This window comes from Hordeum vulgare, chromosome 3H (assembly GCF_904849725.1).
Source record: "Hordeum vulgare subsp. vulgare chromosome 3H, MorexV3_pseudomolecules_assembly, whole genome shotgun sequence".
NCBI lineage: Eukaryota > Viridiplantae > Streptophyta > Magnoliopsida > Poales > Poaceae > Hordeum > Hordeum vulgare.
The window spans coordinates 2,193,030-2,213,014 of NC_058520.1; the positions used below are offsets into that span (position 1 = coordinate 2,193,030).

At 45.3% G+C, this 19,985-nt stretch overlaps 3 protein-coding genes across 3 annotated transcripts; 2 read left to right on the forward strand and 1 right to left on the reverse strand.

Moving 5' to 3' along the window:
- The first annotated feature begins 4,312 nt into the window (after positions 1 to 4,312).
- LOC123439110 lies at positions 4,313 to 5,770 on the forward strand. The gene is made up of 3 exons (XM_045115859.1): positions 4,313 to 5,158; positions 5,238 to 5,363; positions 5,471 to 5,770. Exons 1-3 carry the CDS (start codon positions 4,824 to 4,826, stop codon positions 5,562 to 5,564), a joined length of 555 nt encoding a protein of 184 aa, XP_044971794.1. The 5' UTR covers positions 4,313 to 4,823; the 3' UTR covers positions 5,565 to 5,770.
- A 3,157-nt stretch (positions 5,771 to 8,927) lies between these two features.
- On the forward strand, positions 8,928 to 11,938 carry LOC123442364 (putative AC transposase). Its single transcript, XM_045118380.1, has 3 exons — positions 8,928 to 9,339; positions 9,663 to 10,642; positions 10,732 to 11,938. The coding sequence occupies exons 1-3, from the start codon at positions 9,177 to 9,179 to the stop codon at positions 11,632 to 11,634; spliced, it is 2,046 nt and encodes a 681-aa protein (XP_044974315.1). The 5' UTR covers positions 8,928 to 9,176; the 3' UTR covers positions 11,635 to 11,938.
- A 3,567-nt stretch (positions 11,939 to 15,505) lies between these two features.
- On the reverse strand, positions 15,506 to 19,544 carry LOC123442366 (putative transcription factor bHLH086). Its single transcript, XM_045118383.1, has 7 exons — positions 19,256 to 19,544; positions 19,091 to 19,175; positions 16,521 to 18,333; positions 16,305 to 16,406; positions 16,113 to 16,178; positions 15,940 to 16,005; positions 15,506 to 15,834 (listed from the first exon to the last, which is right to left on the reverse strand). Exons 3-7 carry the CDS (start codon positions 17,004 to 17,006, stop codon positions 15,727 to 15,729), a joined length of 828 nt encoding a protein of 275 aa, XP_044974318.1. The 5' UTR covers positions 17,007 to 18,333; positions 19,091 to 19,175; positions 19,256 to 19,544; the 3' UTR covers positions 15,506 to 15,726.
- Between the last annotated feature and the right edge of the window lie 441 nt (positions 19,545 to 19,985).

Consider the following 19,985-nt stretch of genomic DNA (forward strand, 5'->3'; position numbering starts at 1 on the left):
TGTTTGAGTAATGTTGATAGAGTGAAATGCATCAAAGGTGTTCTTTTTTGTATGTTTGAGTAATGTTGATAGAGTGAAATTTCTCTTATCGTACATGGTGATCCAAGGATGGTGAAGTTGGCAATGATCATAGTGACCGTAGAGCTTTAATAGATCATAATGCAACAGTGGGTAATACAAAAAAATAAAAATAAAGAAAATAATCGTTAATCGTAGAAAAACTCAGGTTTTCCCTTTTGTATTTTCCTCGGATTATTGCTTACGCGGATGCAATGTGTTGGTATTATTCCGGTTTACAGTATATGTATAAAGTTTTTTTTATGGATGTGGGTATATTTTAGTTTATTCAGTGGGCATGGAAACACTGGTCATATGAAGCACTGTTGCATAGGAAGTGTCTGTTTTGGAAATAATGGTTTGGTTTATTCGGGTTATCTGTTCCAATTTGTTAGTTTTACTGTTCTTTTAAAATGAGATATCACTCAAACCGTTAGAGAAAAATAAATCTTGAGGCAACAATTCATAAGAATAAATATAGTGAAAAATAATTGAGCAATACCATTTTAAACAACAAAAGAAGGTTGACACGTAAGATGCGATCTTTTCTCGGATTTCGGCTTCGTGGTAATATTGGAGTGAAAAGACGATCAATTTATTATCAAAGAGCAATGCCATTAGGTAAAATTCATTATGAGATAATATGTATATTTTTTCTCTACGTATTTAAATATTCCATTAGATTGGTATTTATTTAGTTTATTTTTTCCTCTACATATTTAACTATTCCATTAGATTTGTGTGTTTCACTTTAGGAATTATCTATATATAAGTTTAAAAGATAGCATGGTATAATTGTATTAAAGGAAACCCATAGACAATTTACTAAGCAAAAATAATAATAATATCGGAGTACTTGTACGTATAAGAGAGTAATAAAATATACATAAAGAACTTTTTTTAGAAATATAAATACCTATGACGATATACAGTACGTAAAAAAACCACTTTTATGAATATTGTTCATAAATAATATATTTTATAAGAATAATACATGGTATGATTCATAAATACTAATAATTATCATGTTTTCTGTAAGTAAGAAATCTCCTTTTTCTTTTTAAACACTGTTCACAAGGGTATTGTTTACAATGCGATTACACGTAAGTAGACAGTGGATGCCAAAAAAAATGAGTTACTGTTTGCATGAATTAATCACAGTTGGGTTACTGTTTACATTAGTTTACTGTTCATCGATGTTGACATCGCCGTAAAAATGAACAGTAAATGGTAAAAAGAGTCAGAAAAACCAGAAAAAGAGGATCGCTGCGGCTTTAGTATATAGTATATATGATGTAAACCAGAACGTTGTTATAGCTGATGAAAAGTTTTGGTTTCAGTTTTAGGTTCCTTATGTTGGTATCATAGTGTCAATCCTTTCCTTTTGTGTGTCGATCTTGGATAAATGATTGCGACACGATATATATAGCACTCCCTCTGTTTTAAAATTCTTTTCTTAGATTTATTTAGATATGAATGTATCTAGTCAAGTTTTAGTATTTAGATACATTCATTTCTAAACAAAGCTAAGACAAGAATTATAGGACGGAGGGAGCAGTAGGTTGGGCCAGCGCTTTGATTGTTTGTTGGGTGTATTAGTGGTAGGCGATGGTATCGTACATGCTTTTTGTATGTATATGCATGAGTCATCTGCATCCGTTTTCCGTATCGCGTGGCTGGCCTTGGCCTAGAATGTAGCTGCTGCTGTTTCTTCTCTTGTAAAGGTAGGTAGGGAGGGAGGGTTGGTCGGTCAGGTCGGCAGAAAGGCAAGGAGAAGCACACGTGCAGCACCAGACACTGCTGCCATGAGAAAGCAAAGGATACTCCTAGAGCTAGCTCACGCGGCGAGCGTTGGCGTCTTGGTGTGTGAATTATTCCTTGGCTTTGGGGACTGCACTGGACAGCAAGCAAGCAAGCAAGCAAGCAAGATCTCCTACCGTATCACTGTATCAGACGGCCAGCCAAACTCTTGCTGGCTGGCTGGATCAATCCAGCTCCACATCCACACCAACATACGTCATGTTTGGATACATGAGTTAGGGTTGATTAGATTGAACCGAATTAACCCCAAAACATCAAAACAAGAGGGTTAAAGTTGTTTAGATGCATCTAGTCCACTCAAAAGAACTAACCCATCCGAGAGGTGCTTATTTAGATTAGAGTTAGGTTTGGTCCAAATAAAAAGTCAATTTTTCTTCTACCTTCACTACACCAAATCCTGGTTAAAGGAGCCAAATGATTGAAAAAAGTATATTTATTGACATTCTAACCATGTTATACAAACATCTCTTTGGTTAGAGTTAGTTTTTGGTTAATTCAGGATTAGAATCTAGCTCTAACCTTTAACTGAGTTGAGTATCCAAACAGAGCCAGTCGCTTGGCTCGAGTTTTCATCAAGTCTACAACCCAACTCTAGTTGCCCGGGTAACCCCATTCCATCAAGAACAATTCCGAACGCGCGTCCGTTTGACTTGACGCGTTAGGCAATGTTTTGTGTCCATGACGACCCAAACAAACACAGACGAATGAAATGAATCGATCGGTTAAAGTTGCTCTAACCATCGAACCACAGGTTGATTCGAAACTAATAACCTTTTTTTCCAGGGCAGCAACGGGGTCTATAGTAAGTAAATAAATCATGTAAAAGGGCACCAAGGATTTTTGACACCCACCACCCCAAGCTTGGTCCACGCATCGACACGGGGTCACTCACACTGCTGCAACCGCAATGCATCGACATGACATGGGACACGGACGGCGTCCCCACGCCACGCATCCAGTCGTAATCGTCATTAATCAATCAATCTGTAACCTAATCACGCGCAACATGTGACAAAGGGAAGAGGACAACACGAGCAACCCAAAACCATCACCCGTGCAGTGGCCAGCTCATGCAATTGATCACTTGTACTTGGACTAAACAACCGCTCAATAGTCGCTTGATCTGGTTATACTTCCTTTTTTTTTTAAATATAAATCTTTTTAAAAATTTGAGTATGTGACTACATACGAAGCAAAATGAATGAATCTACAGTCTAAAATAGACTATATACATCCGTTTGTAGTTTTTTTTAGTAAAATATTTAAAAAAAATATATATTTAGTAATGGAGGGTGTAGTTGCTAGCTCAACCAAGTCAGCCACCACCTGGACCCAAACCAACATCCAACAGGAGAGAATCCTTCTCTGGTCTGTAAAGAAATATAAGAACATTCAGATCACTACTATCCCTTCTGTAATCTTCAACTATAATTATTTAGTTATTTACTTTACATTCTAAAGATAATATTTTTATCTTTACAGGCGCAAGTGCCAGCGTACACATACGGGTAGCGTGACACCATAACCCACCGGAGCTGTCATTTCCTAATCTAATCCCATCCAACTAATGAACCAACTGCTACACTATCTGCCTAGCTAGCTCAAAACAAGCCGCATTGCGCTGTCCATGTCGAGGAGGAGATATATCAAACCAATTGAAGATCCCCTCCTAAAGTGACGCCCTAAACCACTCCCTCAACCTCAAACGCGTGGCCATCCACGTCCACATCCACATACACAAATCACCAAGCTAAAACCCGTGTCTCTTTCTCTCTCAACTGCCCGGCGACGGTTAAGGTGACATCGCGTGAGTAATTAATTAGATCGCAACATCGTAAATGATAACTTATGTTGCGATGGATTTTTTCTTCTGAAACCGGGCTAGTTAACTCCCCCTTTTCATTACTAGAACGGAAATACTACACCGGTTCAAAGGTCATCATAAATTGGCCTATCTAATTTTCTTAACCAACTATTTCTTTCTATTCATAAGTACATGCTTGTCCACTCTTGTGGCTGAATCTCAATAACTCCAGGCAATAAACACCTAGAATATTTACCTTTTCGGTCATACCATACATATTGGCTCTGTCTCAGAATGAATGTCGTAGGCGTTAGGGTCGGAAAATGTCCTCACCACGTTTTGAGACAGAGGGGAGTATATACTATGCAAGTCATTTCAGTTGTGCAGGAGATTTCTTCTTTTTCAAACATTTTTTTTTTGAATTCAAGCGAACCGTTTGGATCCTTCCGCCGAGATGCAAACCAAAACCACCATTGGAATTCAGTAATTTCGGTAGGCTGGAACCGAGATTCAAAAGAAAACCAGCCTCGGACAAAACATGAGCAAACCTCCCTGCCTACGTCATATGGTATGCTACACCGCATATGCCTCTACAAATTTAAAAGAGATTGTCGTTTTGGATGGCTCCACGTCTCTGAATTTTAGCTCCGGCCGGGAATCTACCATTGTTATGACCAAACCAAACCAACATGTTATCTTCCTACTAACGTCCAATGCGCGCACACGTGATGATGCATGGCAACACGATGGATCAAAGCTAAGCCGAGAGCGAGAGAGACCATTCAATAAACCCTTGCAATGCATCATGCATTTAGGTAGCATGCGGTTAATTAGGAGCTTGCAGCATCTTAATAATGGTAGCAAGGCAAGAAGCTTGGCTAAGCTAGGCCAGGCCAAGGGTCCCTCCCTCCTTCTCTCTGCTCCCAACCACACCTTCTCCATTCTTCAACTCTAGCTGGCTCGAGCCTACCTAGCTATCTACCACCGAGCTACGCACCAGTCCTTCCGTCTTCCTCCCCGATCGCATGCCGGCCGGCAGCGCCATGGACAGATGGATGGTCTCCTGCTGAGGCCTCTTCTTCTTCTTGTTGTTCTTGTTGTTGTTGTTGTGTCGGGGTAATTAATCAACCATAAGCGCGGGATGGAGAGGCAGAGGGTGGTGGTGGTGGTGGAGGACGCGCCGGCGTCGCGCGCGGCGCTGGAGTGGGCGGTGCGCAACTTCATCCGGGCCGGGGACTCCATCGCGCTGCTGCACGTGTGCGCGCCGGCCCGGTCCAGGCGCCGGCGCCGGCGCCTCCGGCTGCGGGGCTTCCAGCTCGCGCTCGCCTTCAGGGACCTCTGCGACGGCGTCGCCGAGGCCATGGTGGAGATCGTGGTGCGGGAGGGGGAGCTCGGGGACACGGTGGCGGCCGCCGTCGGCCAGCTCCGGGCGTCCACGCTCGTCGTCGGCCTCCACGACAAGAGCTTCCTCTACGGGTAAGCACATGGATTTACCGTCGTCGTCTCAGCTCTCAGCTCTCAAGTCTCAGCTCGTGTTCTTGCCACTGTCGGTCAGGTCGCCGAGCCCGTACGCCGGAGTGAGAGGGCTGGGGTGCCGGGTGCTGGCCGTCCGGCAGGACGCGACGGCGCGGCGCGGGGCCGTGGAGGCGGAGCTCACCCAGGTGGAGACCATACGGCTGCAGTAAGTAAAACTAGTCCAGAGCGAAGAAACCGCAAAAATTTCTGACACCAATGGAGGTTCTTGCATGCTCTCTCTCACTGATCGAAACTGCTCCGTGAATCTTGCAGCCTCCCGCCGCCCAAGATCCCGTTCCCCATCTTCGCGCTGCCGCTGGGCGTGATCTGGAGGCGATCATCGTCATCATCAAAGAGGAGGAAATGAAATGGACGGCAGCATCTCTGGACCTGCGAGTTCATCCCTCCAACCCTACTCTGCTTTGCTAGCCTTGTACATACAGACAGACAGAAACATCTTTCTTTCTTTCTTTCATAGTGGTTTGATATCACAAGAATGTAGTAATCGACTGACAGACACGCCAACACATCAACAGAAACACGGCTGGGCATGGTATCTTCTCTGCCCTGAAATAAACAGGCATCCATTCCTTTCTTTCTGAAAGAAGAAGAAGCAGAGCTCTCTGCTAATTCGGTGAAAGAAGAAGAAGAAATTCTCATGTGTACGTACATACACCATGAACGCGCAAGGAATCACATGGAAACGCGCGCTTACATTTTACCAGCCGCGCAAGGGAAATTGGCGGTCTGTGATGGATTGCAGGTACTGCTGCCCATGCTGTCCCCGTTTCAGGCAGTCGCGTGTATCTTTTGTCTAGACAGGCAGGATCAGAATGGGTTTCCGGCAACGCCGAGCAACCGACATTGCGTGAACACGCTCCATTCTTTCCTGAATATTTTCATGAACCTCGTATTTGCATTGCAGCTTCTACTGTTTTCTTGGTCGTCAAAAGCGACTGTGCTCACGACCTCTCAAGTTGGTCTCAAATACTCCATCCGATTCCATAACATAAAAGAGTTTTTGACGACATTATGGAACGGAGGGAGTAGAAACGAAGCAAAATTTTGTACGTGCCACGAAAAGGAGTCATGCAAAAACTGCGGTGGTCATGTGTTAGGGTTCTTACCAGTTTAAGCTCCTTCATTCCTTCTTATTAATTGATTGACAAAATTGGCGTGGATTTTTGTCCTGTTAATTATCTTTATCTTCTAATACTAAAGCGGCTATTGCTTCTGTCAGAAAACCTGTCACCGTCGTTTTTGCAGAAAGTTCCCTCTGTTTCTAACAATTCAACCAGCACTCTATTTTTAAGTTAAAAACGTTTCGGTTTATACAGAAAACACCCCGGACAATCACCATCGGGCACCACTGCCGCTTAATTAAGTTGGTTCACCACTCGTGGCTGACGTTGGCGAATTCAGATGGATCTGGAAGGAAGGAGGCCGAAGCTTGGAGCACGATGGCCGATGGACGCGGCATGGTGTCGAGTACCTGTGAGAGAGAAGAGAGATAAGCGGAAGAGAAAAATGAACGGCGGCGACGCACACGCCGACAGCCAGGATGGAGGCTCTGTGGAGAAACGGAGAGAGATACGGGAGGGCTGCAACTCAGGCGGCACGCTAGCGGTAGTGAGCAAGGAGAGGGCGGGCCTCCGCCGAGCCGCGCGACACCGCGGTAGTCTCCGGTTCACATCCTGTCAAACGTTGATCACACAACTTCCACACCACCGATTCACCAGGAGCCTCACAATGCTGGAAGCTTAGTAATTGTACTGATTCATGCTTAACGCATCTTACTCCCTCCGTTTTCTAAATATTTTCTTTACAGATTTTTAATATGAACTAGATACAAAACAAAATGAGTGATCTACGTTTTAAAATACGCCTATATTCATCTGTATTGGTCCGTATTCAAATCTTTAAAAAGGTTTATATTGAAAAACAAAGGAAGTAATAATTAAAAGTGAGTGAAATATTGAATAGAAATTTGTAAGGAGAAGATATTTAGGGCTCACGGGTGTTTGCTGAACATCATGATATTCCTTAACTCTGAATGTCCTTGATGTCTTGGTAAGATTATGAGGAGAGAGGAAGGGATGAAGAGTAGAGAGAGTGCGAGAACGGTGCATCTTACTCGTGTTCTGTGCGCCCCACACAACAGCTGGGAGGGGGAGCACTCCCTTCTGCCGTATCATCTATCCTGCAACCATGTGTACCCTAATCCCGATCCCCATCGAGACCCGTTGATGGTGTTCAGTGAAGTGGTCTTGCTGACATGAAGGGTGTGCTTGTACTACTGAAGGCAACGTGCCGGTAAAAGACCACCAACCAATGTAAACTCTTTTGCAATGGAAGGAGTCGATTTTATTAGCAGAGAAGAACATCAGAAACTTTTGGAATACAACATGATCTTTATAAAGCGGATCCTTGTGAGCCCTGCAATGGAAAATCATATTATCCAATTAAAACTCTGAAATACCGCACGAATTCTCAGATTTAGTTTGTACCCGTTGCAATGCACGGTCATTTTTTTTGTTAGTCTATATCTAATAATAAAGCGGCTATTGCTTCTGTCGGAAAACCCACCACGGCATTTTTATAATAAAGCCCCTGTAATTTTTGTTATTCAACCCGGGCTCCATCATTTACTGCAACGCAAAAGGAAAAAATGATTCGCTGCAAAAATTATACCCGTACGCATCGCCTCCTCCCGCCGACCCTGAGCCACCCTGGCATGTGCCCAGGCCGCCGCCACACCACTCGCCGCCGTGGCCGACCTCACCGCTACCGCTACCGATCTCAACCCACCCGCCTCCGCGGCTGTACCTCTCCCCGCTCACTGCCCCCGTTGCTGCGCTCGAGCGCATCGCGTCGACCCTGGTCCACCCTGGCCTGTGCCCAGGCCGCTGCCACACCACTCGCCGCCGCGGCCGACCTCAACCACCACTGTTGTCGATCTCAACCCACCCGCCTCCGCGGTCGTACCTCTGCCCTTTGCTGCCCCGTTTCGGCGCTCGAGCACAGCTTCTGGATCAAATCAACGCGACAGCTACAGCGACTTGGGATGATGCGTCTGCTCGATGCAGAACGGCGGCGGCGCGCGGATAAGGCGCGGAGGAGCGAAGTACTTGCAGGTGGAGGCGGGCCTCCATGGCTCACACGGGGAACTCCGAGGTTATGGCGCGGCAACGACGACTCCTTATGGCCACATAGAGGCGCCTAACCCCTTGCTCCCCTCATCGTATCCCCTCCTCCGGTAGGAACTCATCATCTGGTGAGATCCCCTCCCCATGCCTCCAACCGTGTGCCAAGCACCGGCAATAAATTTTGTTTTGTGGGAATTTGTTTTGCTGATGAATGAATGTATTGAATGTAAGATTGCATTGTTGTAGAGAGAGAGAATGGAACACCACCTTCAGTTTGTCATCTGATCCCACATTCTCTATCCCATGAGTGAAATAAGATAACAGTTCATTGGTCAATTCAGGTAGCCTCTTTGTTTTGCTTTGCTTGTCCCGCTCAATTTCTTATCATGGTGAAATTAACAATGGACGGGTTGATTTCTCAACAAAATAGGATAGGACTGACTACATTAGTTAGTTAACTTATTATTTTAATAAATCAACATTATTATAAAAAGATTAAAAGCGTGTGATATATTTTTCTCCCGTTGCAACGCACGGACCCTTTTGCTAGTAACACATAATAAAAATAGAAATAAGATTGGGTGACAGTCAGTCAGCTCGCGCTAGCTGCTGGTCAGGGAGCCGGCTGGCTGGCGTTGGTTCCGACCGCAGACCAACTCGAGCCCGAGCCCGAGCCCGAGCCTGAGCCTGAGCCCAACCCTAGCCACGAGCTCCGCTTTGCTCCCGTCCCGTCCCCATCGGCGCCGCGCCGTCGCCGGCACCGGCTCGGCCCTCCTCCTCGGCTCCCCGCTCGCTGCTCCGATTTTGCCGCGCCCCGGCCGGCTTCGACCGGGATGGCCGACATGACCCTCCTGCCGGCCGCCGCCGCCGAGGCCGGAGGAGGAGGGGCCAAGAAGAAGAAGTCGCTCTACCTCGCCTTCTTCGACACCGCCGCCGACGGCCGCTCCCGCGCCTGCCGCCTCTGCGGCAAGACCTACTGCCTCACCACCGCCACCGGTAAATAACCACACCACCCCTCACCCCCCATGGCCCAAAACCCGAATCTTTTTTTACCGAAAATCTTCACAGCACTGCAAGAACACCGTCTAGCCTAGCCTGCTGCGCGCCGCTCAATCCAGCAGCAGCTCTTCATTTTAGCATCGGATGTATGTTATGTAGACACGTTTTAGTGTGTTTGTTCGCTCATTTTCAGTGCGTATGTATGTATGTAGCTGACATGCTGAGCTGAATTGTGTCCAAAACATGTCATGTTTGTGGCCGGAGGGAGGAATTACCAACTCACACATCCCCTTTCCACGACGGTGCCGATTGTGATGCAGGCAATCTGGGGAAGCACCTCAACAGACGGCACCCGGGCTACGACCAGCTCGCCGCCGACCACCACCTGCCGGGCCACACTGCCCAGACCGCCGTCTCAGGCATGTTTGTCAGGCACAAGAAGCCTCACGCCCCGGTGCGACCTCAGCCTCAGTCGCAGGCGCAGGTTCAGGTTCAGTCTGTTCAGGCTCAGGCCAAAGCACGGGCCGTCCGCGCTAAGCCTAGCGCGGCGAAGACGGCGGTGGACGTCGACTACGTCAACTGGTTGCTCCTCCGGTGGCTCATCGGGTCCTCCTTGCCGGCCTCCACCCTCGAGGACACCGCGTTCGTCGACAGCTGCAGGTACCTGAACCCGTCCGTCAGGCTCTGGCCCAAGGAGAAGGCTCAGGAGATCACCCTGCAGGTGTTCAAGAGCATGAAGGAGGATGTCAAGGCGTCTCTGCAGCGCGTCAGGTCCCGGATGTCCGTCGCGCTCGAGTTTTGGACCTCGTACGAGCAGATAGTGTACCTGTCTGTCAAGTGCCACTGGATCGACGAGAGCTGGGTCTCGCAGAAAGCCCTGCTCGACGTGTGCCGGGTCCGGTACCACTGCACGGGGGCTGAGATTCTGCGGGTTCTGCTGGCTGTCTTGCAGGAATTTGACATCGATTCGAAAGTCCTTGCTTGCACGCATAATAACAGCCAGCATGCCATCGATGCTTGTGAAGAGCTCAGGCGGGAGCTCGAGGCCCGTAAGCTCCCCTTCTGCTACATCCCCTGTGCCGCAAAGGCGCTAGAGGTTATCATAGAAGATGGCCTGCAAAATGTGAAGCCTGTCTTGTCCAAGGCCCGCGAGTTCATCCTCGAGACCAAGTCAAACCAGGAGTTGATGGTGGATTTTAAGCACTGGACTGAAGTTTACCAGGAAGGCCCGTGTAAATTCCCACTTGATCATTCGGTGAGCTGGAACGGCAACTACAATATGCTTGACATGGTGAAGAAGGTACTGTTCGCATTCGGGGGCCTGCATCTTTTTTCCCATCGCGGTATATAGTTCTGTTGTTCATGTTTCTCTTAATGCTTTTCCTTCAGGCCCCTAATGCGATGGATAACTCCGTCAAAAAGTTTCAAGACATTTTTGGACCGAGGGGCTGGTTTCTGAGCCCCGAGGAGAAGTCAGTGGTCAATTCATTGCACTCATACCTTGAGCCGTTCTATAAAACCACGACCAACCTTTGTACTTGCAAATTACCGACGATTGGGCTGGTCTTCTTCTTCATGGACCATGTCTTCGAGTTGATCAATGTCTGCCATAACAGCAGCCACCAGAAACTGTTTGAGAAAATCGCCAGAGACATGTCCAAGACAGCTCGTGACTTCACATCTCAAGCTTACAACATTTACACCTTCACGGCCGCAATTCTTGATCCGAGAATCAAAGGAGAGCTCATCCCTGATGCCCTCAACTCCACCAGCAACTTGGAGGATGCAAGGGACCATTTCGTCAGAGACTACAGCAGCATCTTCCAAGCTGCTGGAAATGGCTACATCACCCAACAAGACAACACCGAGGATGGTGGCGCGTTCTCCTTCGCCGAGGAGATTATTCGTAAACGCCGCCGTGTCAGCATGAGCACTGCCGCTGATGAGCTCACTCAGTATCTTGCGGAGCCCCTCGCCCCGATTTCCACTGATGCTCTTGAATGGTGGAGGGGGCACTCCTCTCGTTACCCACGGCTCTCGTTGATGGCCCGTGACTTTCTGGCAATCCAAGGGACCTCGTTGGATCCTGAAGAACTGTTCACAAGCAAAGGGGACAGTATCCGCAAGCAGCGGTACTGCCTTCCTCTCAGTAGCATGCAGGCTACGATGTGTATTAAATCATGGATGCAAAGCGGGTATCAGTTCAATTTTCAGTCGACCATTATTGATTTCGAGAGATTGACCGAGTCTGCTACTGCTCCTGATGCTGTAAACGGTCCGGAGTCTTCATGAGGGGTAACTGGTCAGAAATTCAGGATCCTAGATTAGTTTGTTGGCATCTGTTTCATTCACCATAGGTTCTCATCATGTAAATAGTTCATCTAAGCTGCGAATGCCAGTTTGTTGTAGTCTCTGCACAAAATACCATAGTCAGAATTTTGGTGAGCAACCTGTGTCTTCAGAATCATGACATGTAGTAAGAACCTTGAAGGTCATGGTAATCAAGAGCAACAATGCAATTCAGGTTTGTTTCCTGTGAAGATGGCTTAAATCCTTAATACCACAAGGAAGAATGAAAGATACATGTAATTCTCTAGGCAGTTTGTTTTAATTTTTTGTTATTGCAGTATTAGTACTCCCTCCGTCCCTAAATAAGTGTCTTAACCTTAGTACTCCCTCCGTCCCAAAATAACTGTCTCAAGCTTAGTACAAATTTATACTAGAACTAGTATAAAGTTGAGACACTTATTTTGGGACGGAGGGAGTACAACTTTGTACTAGATTAGTACAAAGTTGAGACTAGATTAGTACAAAGTTGAGACAGTTATTTTGGGACGGAGGGAGTATTACTTTGCTAGTACTACAGAGGGTGACAAAAGTACTCATTATTTGATTGGCAAAATCACTAAAACCCAGAATTCAGTCCAAAATTATAGCAGTGGCAATTCATTGGTTTCAACTCCACCGCCAAAGGAAAATACGGGTATCCGATTCTGAAAAAAAAAGAGAAAGAAAAGAATGGATGGGCATCTTATGTGCATTAAATTCGTGTGATTCTATATATTGATTTTGTTGTTGTTGCAGACGGAAGAGAAATCAACTTGAAGTTTGGGAGTCAGGTAATGCTCCTCACGTCCTTTTGCTTAGTTCAATCGAATTTTATATTGGCATGGGAGGCCATAAATTGGCAGTCTTGGTGGTTTTAATCTAAGATTTTTGTGCTCCAAACTCACATGGGAATGGAACTGGGAAATGAGAATAATGCATAAAGTACTAGATGGTGTGCAAGAATCTGTAGATTTTATTCTGCTGGACAGACTGCCATGCCCATCGAAACACACGCATGACGCGGCCCATGTTTACTGATTCCTTTGAAATTCACCTACGTTGTAGAATCTCCGAAGCACAAACTGCCAGTATTTTTTTTTTCTGTGAGGGAAATTGTGTGGGAAACTGCTGGTAAAACATCTCTTGTAGTGTCCCAAATTGTTGAGATATGATCCTTGAAACAATCAATTGGTTCATATTTTCCTAGGGAAACGAAACATCTCGTGAAGCTAAAATCATGGGACAGTGTTGACTTTGATCAATGTACTGAATGGCTGGTGTGCAATCAGGCGGCCATGCTTGGATCTCCATTCTGATTTGTTAGGAGGCTTGCACATTATATTGCATATTGCAGCCATTGTCAACAACTAGAGTAATGGAGTTGTCACATGGCCGAAACCGTGACCTGACCTTGGTTTTGCACGATTGGAACCTAGAAATCTCTGGATCTTAGGACCACATGACATGATCACTGTTTTTCTTTTGTGCATTCAAGGCACCGACCAGTTGCATGACGCAGCATCTCTCCTGCCTTCCTGGCCATCATTACCACACTGATTAGGGATTAGCAGCATTTCAACGACATTGTTTATCATAATCGGATCGGTTATCTTGTGATTGATGATGTAAATGACAGTCGGTTCCACATGTCAAGCATCTGATGATGTGTTATCGTGCACTTATCATTAACATTAATAGATTGGACGGTCAGCTACAATCTCTTTCTTTTATTCAGAAGCATTTAGAGCACTTAATGGGCTCTTGTTTTTTTTTTCCCCATCTGTTTCTCAAGTTACTTCATCCAGCATTCTAATTATCTCAGATCTATGTGATCTACAGAATAAATATCAACACGTTTTACAGCAAACGGTCATAACTGTTACCTGCTCGGTATTTCCTCAAATTCTTACATGAACTTTAGAAGGTGATGATTAACCATGCACAGTTTTTACCATTCTCAAGTGATGGCGAGATTGGATTGGCGGTTTGTTTGCTTAATTCTTTTTTGGGTGAGAAAGTTGTGTTTACTTATGATATCATACTGGATGCTTCCTTCACTCAGTTACCAACCTTCTTCACCCAGTATTTCAATTATTTCTATGTGATATACAAGAAAAATGTTTTGGAACGCAGCAAGTTCACATAAAACCATTCGAATGGGAAAAAAATCTCTACCTTTATATTTTTAGTAAATTCCACTTTTTAACTCCTATTTTGTGAAACTGTTAGAATAAAGATTGCCATGTTTAAGTTTTCTTCCTCCTTTTACCCTCTAGTTGTGCATTATTTCACATTTTGTGCCATTTAATTAACCTTCCCCATCCTGACATTCCGGGACCACTTGGCAGACCCATGTCCCAGATCATCACAAAATCATTGGAAATTAGTTACTTTATTAAAAGCATATATTGCTCATTTTAACTCAACCTTGACCGGTAATTGTTCTAAAAAACTGAATACTTATAATCTAAAGCATGTTTTTTTTTCAATTACTAATTATTTAATGTTGTATCGGTAACTAAATTAATCTGAAGGCAATGTTAAAATATAAGATAAATTCAGTGAATTGCGAATGCGGGATTCAAGGACATTTAAAGAATCCTAAAAATAACACTGTAATTTGAGGCATAATTCTAAATGTTCTTTCTAGAGCAAGTACCACTCAGTTTAGAGTTAAAATAAGCGAGATATGTTTTTCCTAAGATTTAAGAGATTTATTGCTGATAATTATATTCATATTTCGTTGACATTGCATCTAGGACAACTTCCACAGGAGGTTCCCGGGATGAGAAAAAACTTGTAAAATAGGGTTAAAATGTGGAGATAATTCATCACTAAGGGTAAAAGGAGAAACAACGCAATTTTAATCAGGTAACTCGACGCATCGGCACAAATAAGGGATAAGAGGTGAGTTTAAACTCTCACCGTGAATGATGGTATGATTAGATCAACATTTTTATTCACTCAATAACAATGTCTTGTTGTTGTTGAGAAACTGTGTCTCCACTCTAATGAGACATGATGGTATCATGAGAAGCATCCTAGGAGTTGTCTCGAGCCTCCTCTAATCACGCACTAACTACAATTAACTCCAGTTGCATTACAAAACTGTTTGACTTGGAGAAAAACACAAGTAGCCGCATGATCTCTGATGCCATGCTATCAATGTTTGTGGCAGAAAATCTGTGGTGCCCAGAATACTCCTCTCTATATAAATTTTGTGGTGATTTACTTTGTCCTACAGTTAATTAAGGTCCCTGTCAAATATCTGTCAATCTTGATCTAGACCCAGTGTAAAAGAATGTAAGGAGAAAAATAACAATAAGGGTTGCACGATCATGCATGCATGCATTGCTAGTCCCACCGCCCAATTGACAAGAAAGTTAGTTTAAGATAACATTTAACTCCTAAATACTACCTATGTACCAAAATTCTTGTAGTTTCCCAGCTACAAGTATTTCGGTACAGAGGCAGTATAAGTCTTTTTAGGGACTACATACGAGGCAAAATGAGTGAATCTATACTCTAAAATATATCTATATACATCCGTTGTAGTTTCTAGTAGAATCTCTTAAAAGGCTTATATTTAGGAATGAAGGGAATAGTTTAGTTTTCTGATTCATAGTTAGAGATTTCATTTGTTTAGTTTAGTTTTCTGATTCTATAAAACTCAAGATAACGTTCCATTATATCTGATTGTGTGTTTTTCATGTAAATCAAAGAGAGGATTTTGTGTTCCCTGCAAAAGAAGAAGAGGATTTTATGTTTCAATAGAAACAAATTTATTCTCATTGCATGCGATGGCAGGACCCTGTCTAGGTTTCACTAAGCTGTGTAACATCATGTTCGTCTAAGTTTTATTGGACTAGTTACAGTGATCAGAACTTCAAATACCGGTCACATAAAAACAAGGAGGATTGATCTAAAAGGAGTGAAACAAAAACATGATCTGCCATGTATTTTTACAGAGCTTGTGCTCTCTTTGCTTTTCTGTTCTTACACGCGCTGCGATCAATCTAAAACTTTGATAAAATTCAACATGGATCCATGAAGTGCCTAGGGTTGCTGCTGAGAAGATAGGATGGCGTCCAGCGCGGTTTTCACTTGGGAGAGCTCCGGGGCCTTCCCTCCTTGCACCGGCCAGAACTCGTCGGTCGCCAGCACCTGCACCAAAGTTATAAGTTATTACAGATCAGACATCGTCGGATTATAGCTTATCGAATCGAACCGGGTTGAAGAATAAGTAGTCGATGTATCGACATCGCGTACCTTGACTTGCAGCTGCAAGAACTTGACATAGGTGATTGCCTTCTCGAGCATGGTGACCATGTCCACCTACAGGAGTTGCATTGGTTTCATTCAGAAAATTAGCAACTAATGAGCAGGTCATTTTTTCACAGATAAGCCTGTACTGAAGCATGATAAGAAATCATGGTACGCACCTTTGTGCCATTGGGCACCAGATCCTGAAGAACTTTGAGCCTCTCGCTGATGCGCTCTCTTCTGACCTACACAACCAGGATCGATCGAGTAACTTGGATTAGTTTGGTTTCGATCGAAGCAATTTCCTCGCCACGCAAAGAATCTTGCACCACAACAATAGGGAGAAATTGACTCATGCTGCTTGTATGTACCTTTGCAACAGCGCTCTGAGGGTCCTTGGTAGGCACAACTTTGGCCTTGCTCTTCCTGCCTCCTCCACACTGCTTCTTCGCCGCCGCTTGCGCCTCACCACCCTTCACAGATAAATACAGATCAGATTATTCACTTAAACAGATTCGATGCAAAGCTTGCGTAGGTAACAACATATTCTCATGAATGTACGGTAAAAATCTGATGTAGGTAGTTACCGAGCTCGCGCGCTTCTGCGCAGACTTGGCCGGCTGCTTGATGCTGCTCTCCTGGATTACTGGGACGACATCGTCCGACCCTGGGTTCATGAACCCAAACTTGGCTGCGCCGTGCTGATGATCCGCCATGCTGTCCATCCAGAGCGCACACTCATCGTCACCAGTGCCGGAATTATAAGCCAGCTGATGGCCCGCACCGCCCGCATGCTCAAAGCTGAGCACCGACGAGGTGGAGCTGGAGGAGGCGCCCGGCGTCCCATCGGAGGCGTTGTACGCCCAGCTGTAGTAGTCCACCGCGGCCGACCCGCACCCGCCTTTGAAGTTGTCGACGAAGGAGAGCTGGGGGAGGGCGGTGGCGGTGTCATCGTCTTCATCGTCACCGTCGACGACCACGCCATGGTAGCCGAAGAGCTCGAGGGACATGGAGGAGGGCTCGTCGTCGTACATCGCCCGGAGCTCCCGTGTGGTGGCCCGCTTGCTCGCCATTGGCCAGGCAGCTAGCTGCCCTGTGTCACTGTTCCCTACCTAGGCGAGATCGAGCTACTGGTGATGGCGTTCCGGGAAGCTACTAGCTAGGGTTCAGGGCAACTCTTGGCAGCTAGCTAGCTAGCTAAGCTCTGTCAATGCATGAGACGAGACGTGCAAGCATGCGGCTACTTATATAGAGTGAGCAGTTTCTTAATCGAGTAGGCGCTAGTGTGCAGAGCTTAATGAGCCAGCAAGGTCTTGAGCTGTCAGTGGAATATTAGCGTCAAGTGCAAAGAGGGAGACAGGCAGCAGTGGATGGCATGCTACCAAGGGACACACACATCCATGATTAATTCCCTTGCTATGGTCAGCTAAGTAGGGTAATTAACTAGTAGAGAAGTGGAATTAGAAGCCCCATGTTCCAGTGCCACATAATCTATACACTGCATCTCTCTTCACGTGGCATTCAAGGCCAAGTTGATGCCTGCTTAGATTAGTTAAACATAAACAGGGAGAGGGGCTAGGTGGAGATGACGTTGTGGCAAGCTTGTATTGAATTCAAGCTTAGCATGCATGAAACAAGCTTGCTTGCTGGGGAACTGCGATGCAAATAATTAGCTGGGATGCCATGCTCCCATAAATGCAGCCTCCCTCAACCTCCATTGCCATGGCTAGCTAGCTAATAGCTTAGCTAGCCCATGTGTAAAGGTAGCCAAGAAAATAAAATGCGTGTGGGTTATTGTTGTGTAACTTCAATTATTTCCTTGGTATATATATTGATCAGCCGTACGCCGTACGAGAGGACATGTTTCTTCTATGTGTGTAGGTTCACAAATATTGGTCAGGGTTTAGGTACCTGCTACTACTAGCACAACACCAATAATGGTTATAGTGAAAACAAGAAAGTATCTCCCATTACTTCCAAATTCCAATTGCAGGGAATTATAGGTTCTTGTTTCTATTGCAAATTTGATTTTTGCATGGGCAGAAACTTTAGCTTTATCGGAGACTAATGCAGATCACCAACAGTTGCACGCAGCGATTCGCCGCAGGCTTAACAAAACCAGGTACCAATGTAGAATTGTATACATATATGCTCCCTGGACCGAGTCATCGTAAACGTGTCTCGAAACTACTGGACCAAATTCAGTAAACCGAGAGGAAGCATCAATCCATCCATGCATATCCTACGCACATGGGAAATCGTATGTTATTCACACGTACCTTAAAAGAATATCTTGTGCTGGGCGATGCTGCAGGACGATGAACCCTCCATGGACATCTCACGCGGATCAGGATCTGCCTCCAGCCTCGACGTGCGCTCACGATCGACCCGGTAAATTCCCTGTACATGGCAAATGCAACCCCCCTAATAATTAATGAAGGCAGTGTGGCCTTTCAAAGCTTCACATGGCCTAGCTAGCAGAGCTCAGCACTGCAAGTGTCACACTTATTGCAAGCACATAAACAAAACCCGAGTATAAACCTGGACGTGCGATGCAGTCGCGGAGCACCTACATGCCCTACCCGACGGGGCTCCTCCGGTCCTCCCCGTGCATCTCGCTGTAGGAATACATATTGGGAACGACGTACAGGGTACTATAATAAGCCATCTTCCATGACTAGTTGACTACACAAGGACGTCTACAATTATACATTACATGCTAGGGTTGAGTTAACAACTGGTGCTGCACGCCTGTACTATTCCTTGTCGATCAGGCAGATGCATGGGGAGGATATGGACGGCTGATGCTTCGAGCAGCAAGGCATCTGCGGGTCGATTTTCTAGTGTGGCTTTCTTATCTAAACTATCTCATCCTTCTTTTCTTATCGGAGTTCCCTGATGGTTTTCTTTCTTATCTGAATTCTCTAATGGCTGCACAGCTGCAGATTATGATACCAAGGCAGGCTAGCTAGCAGCCCCTTTGCCGACCACGGCACGCGTACCCACCCACCATCTTGTCCCTAAGCAGCTTAGTCAGCACTCAGTACTTACTGACGAGTAACGCCAGCATTCCAGTGATGTCCAGGCTATATATACTACTGACAGCAGGATATGCAATGCAACAGAGGTTATTTATATAGACTAGATAGGGTCTTACCTTGTGGAGCCATCAAAACACGTCTCCAGATATGTTGCTCTGCAGTTACTTTTATGTACCCCTCTGGTTCAGGTCCGAGCATGCACTGCAAAACATAACCTGTTCAAGACTTAGGATTCGGTAGTAATATGCTCGTGAATAATCGCTAGGCAGTGTCAACTCTACCTTGTCACGCACCCCAGGCACTGCAGGATACAGCTCATCATATCCCACGAACGAACTCTGGAATTCTTCAGTTACGGGACAGAAGGTTCAGTGCATTGTGCAAGTCGATGATACCGAGTGAATAAGGATCCAGGCATTGCTGAGACATTGCACCCTCAGCTCCAAGATAGCATTTCTAGTAACGCTTCTTTCACCCTTCAGTTAAAATTGGCGCACAAAAGTAAATTGCGCCCTCAGCAGTAACCATACGAAAACAACCATCATATATAATTCTCTTCACAGAGAAAATTTATAAACATGACATCGTCACAAATTCCGAAAACGAAGACTACATGATACTAGTAAGCTTCGTGTTGCCTACATGGCATGCCTACTGGCACTAGATTATAATGGGGCCTGTTTGGCCCAATTTAAGCTTTGGCCTTATTAGTTAAATAACCTTAACCAGTTAAGTCAGGACTTTGAACCAAACAGCTAGCTTATTCGGGCTTAACATTAAACAGAACATCCCTGCCATAACAGAGTCAAAGCAAGAAATTTGGCCCACTTTAAGGTTTTGCCTATTATTTAAATGAGCTTAAACAGTTAAGTTAGGACTTTGAACCAAACAGCTAGCTTATTCGGGCTTAACATTGAACAGAACAGCCCTGCTAAGTAAATGGGCCACAATCAGGGAGCAGCTCATGACTTGTTAGTTTGGTTGCCCAAATAGCTTCAGGCTTATCTATAA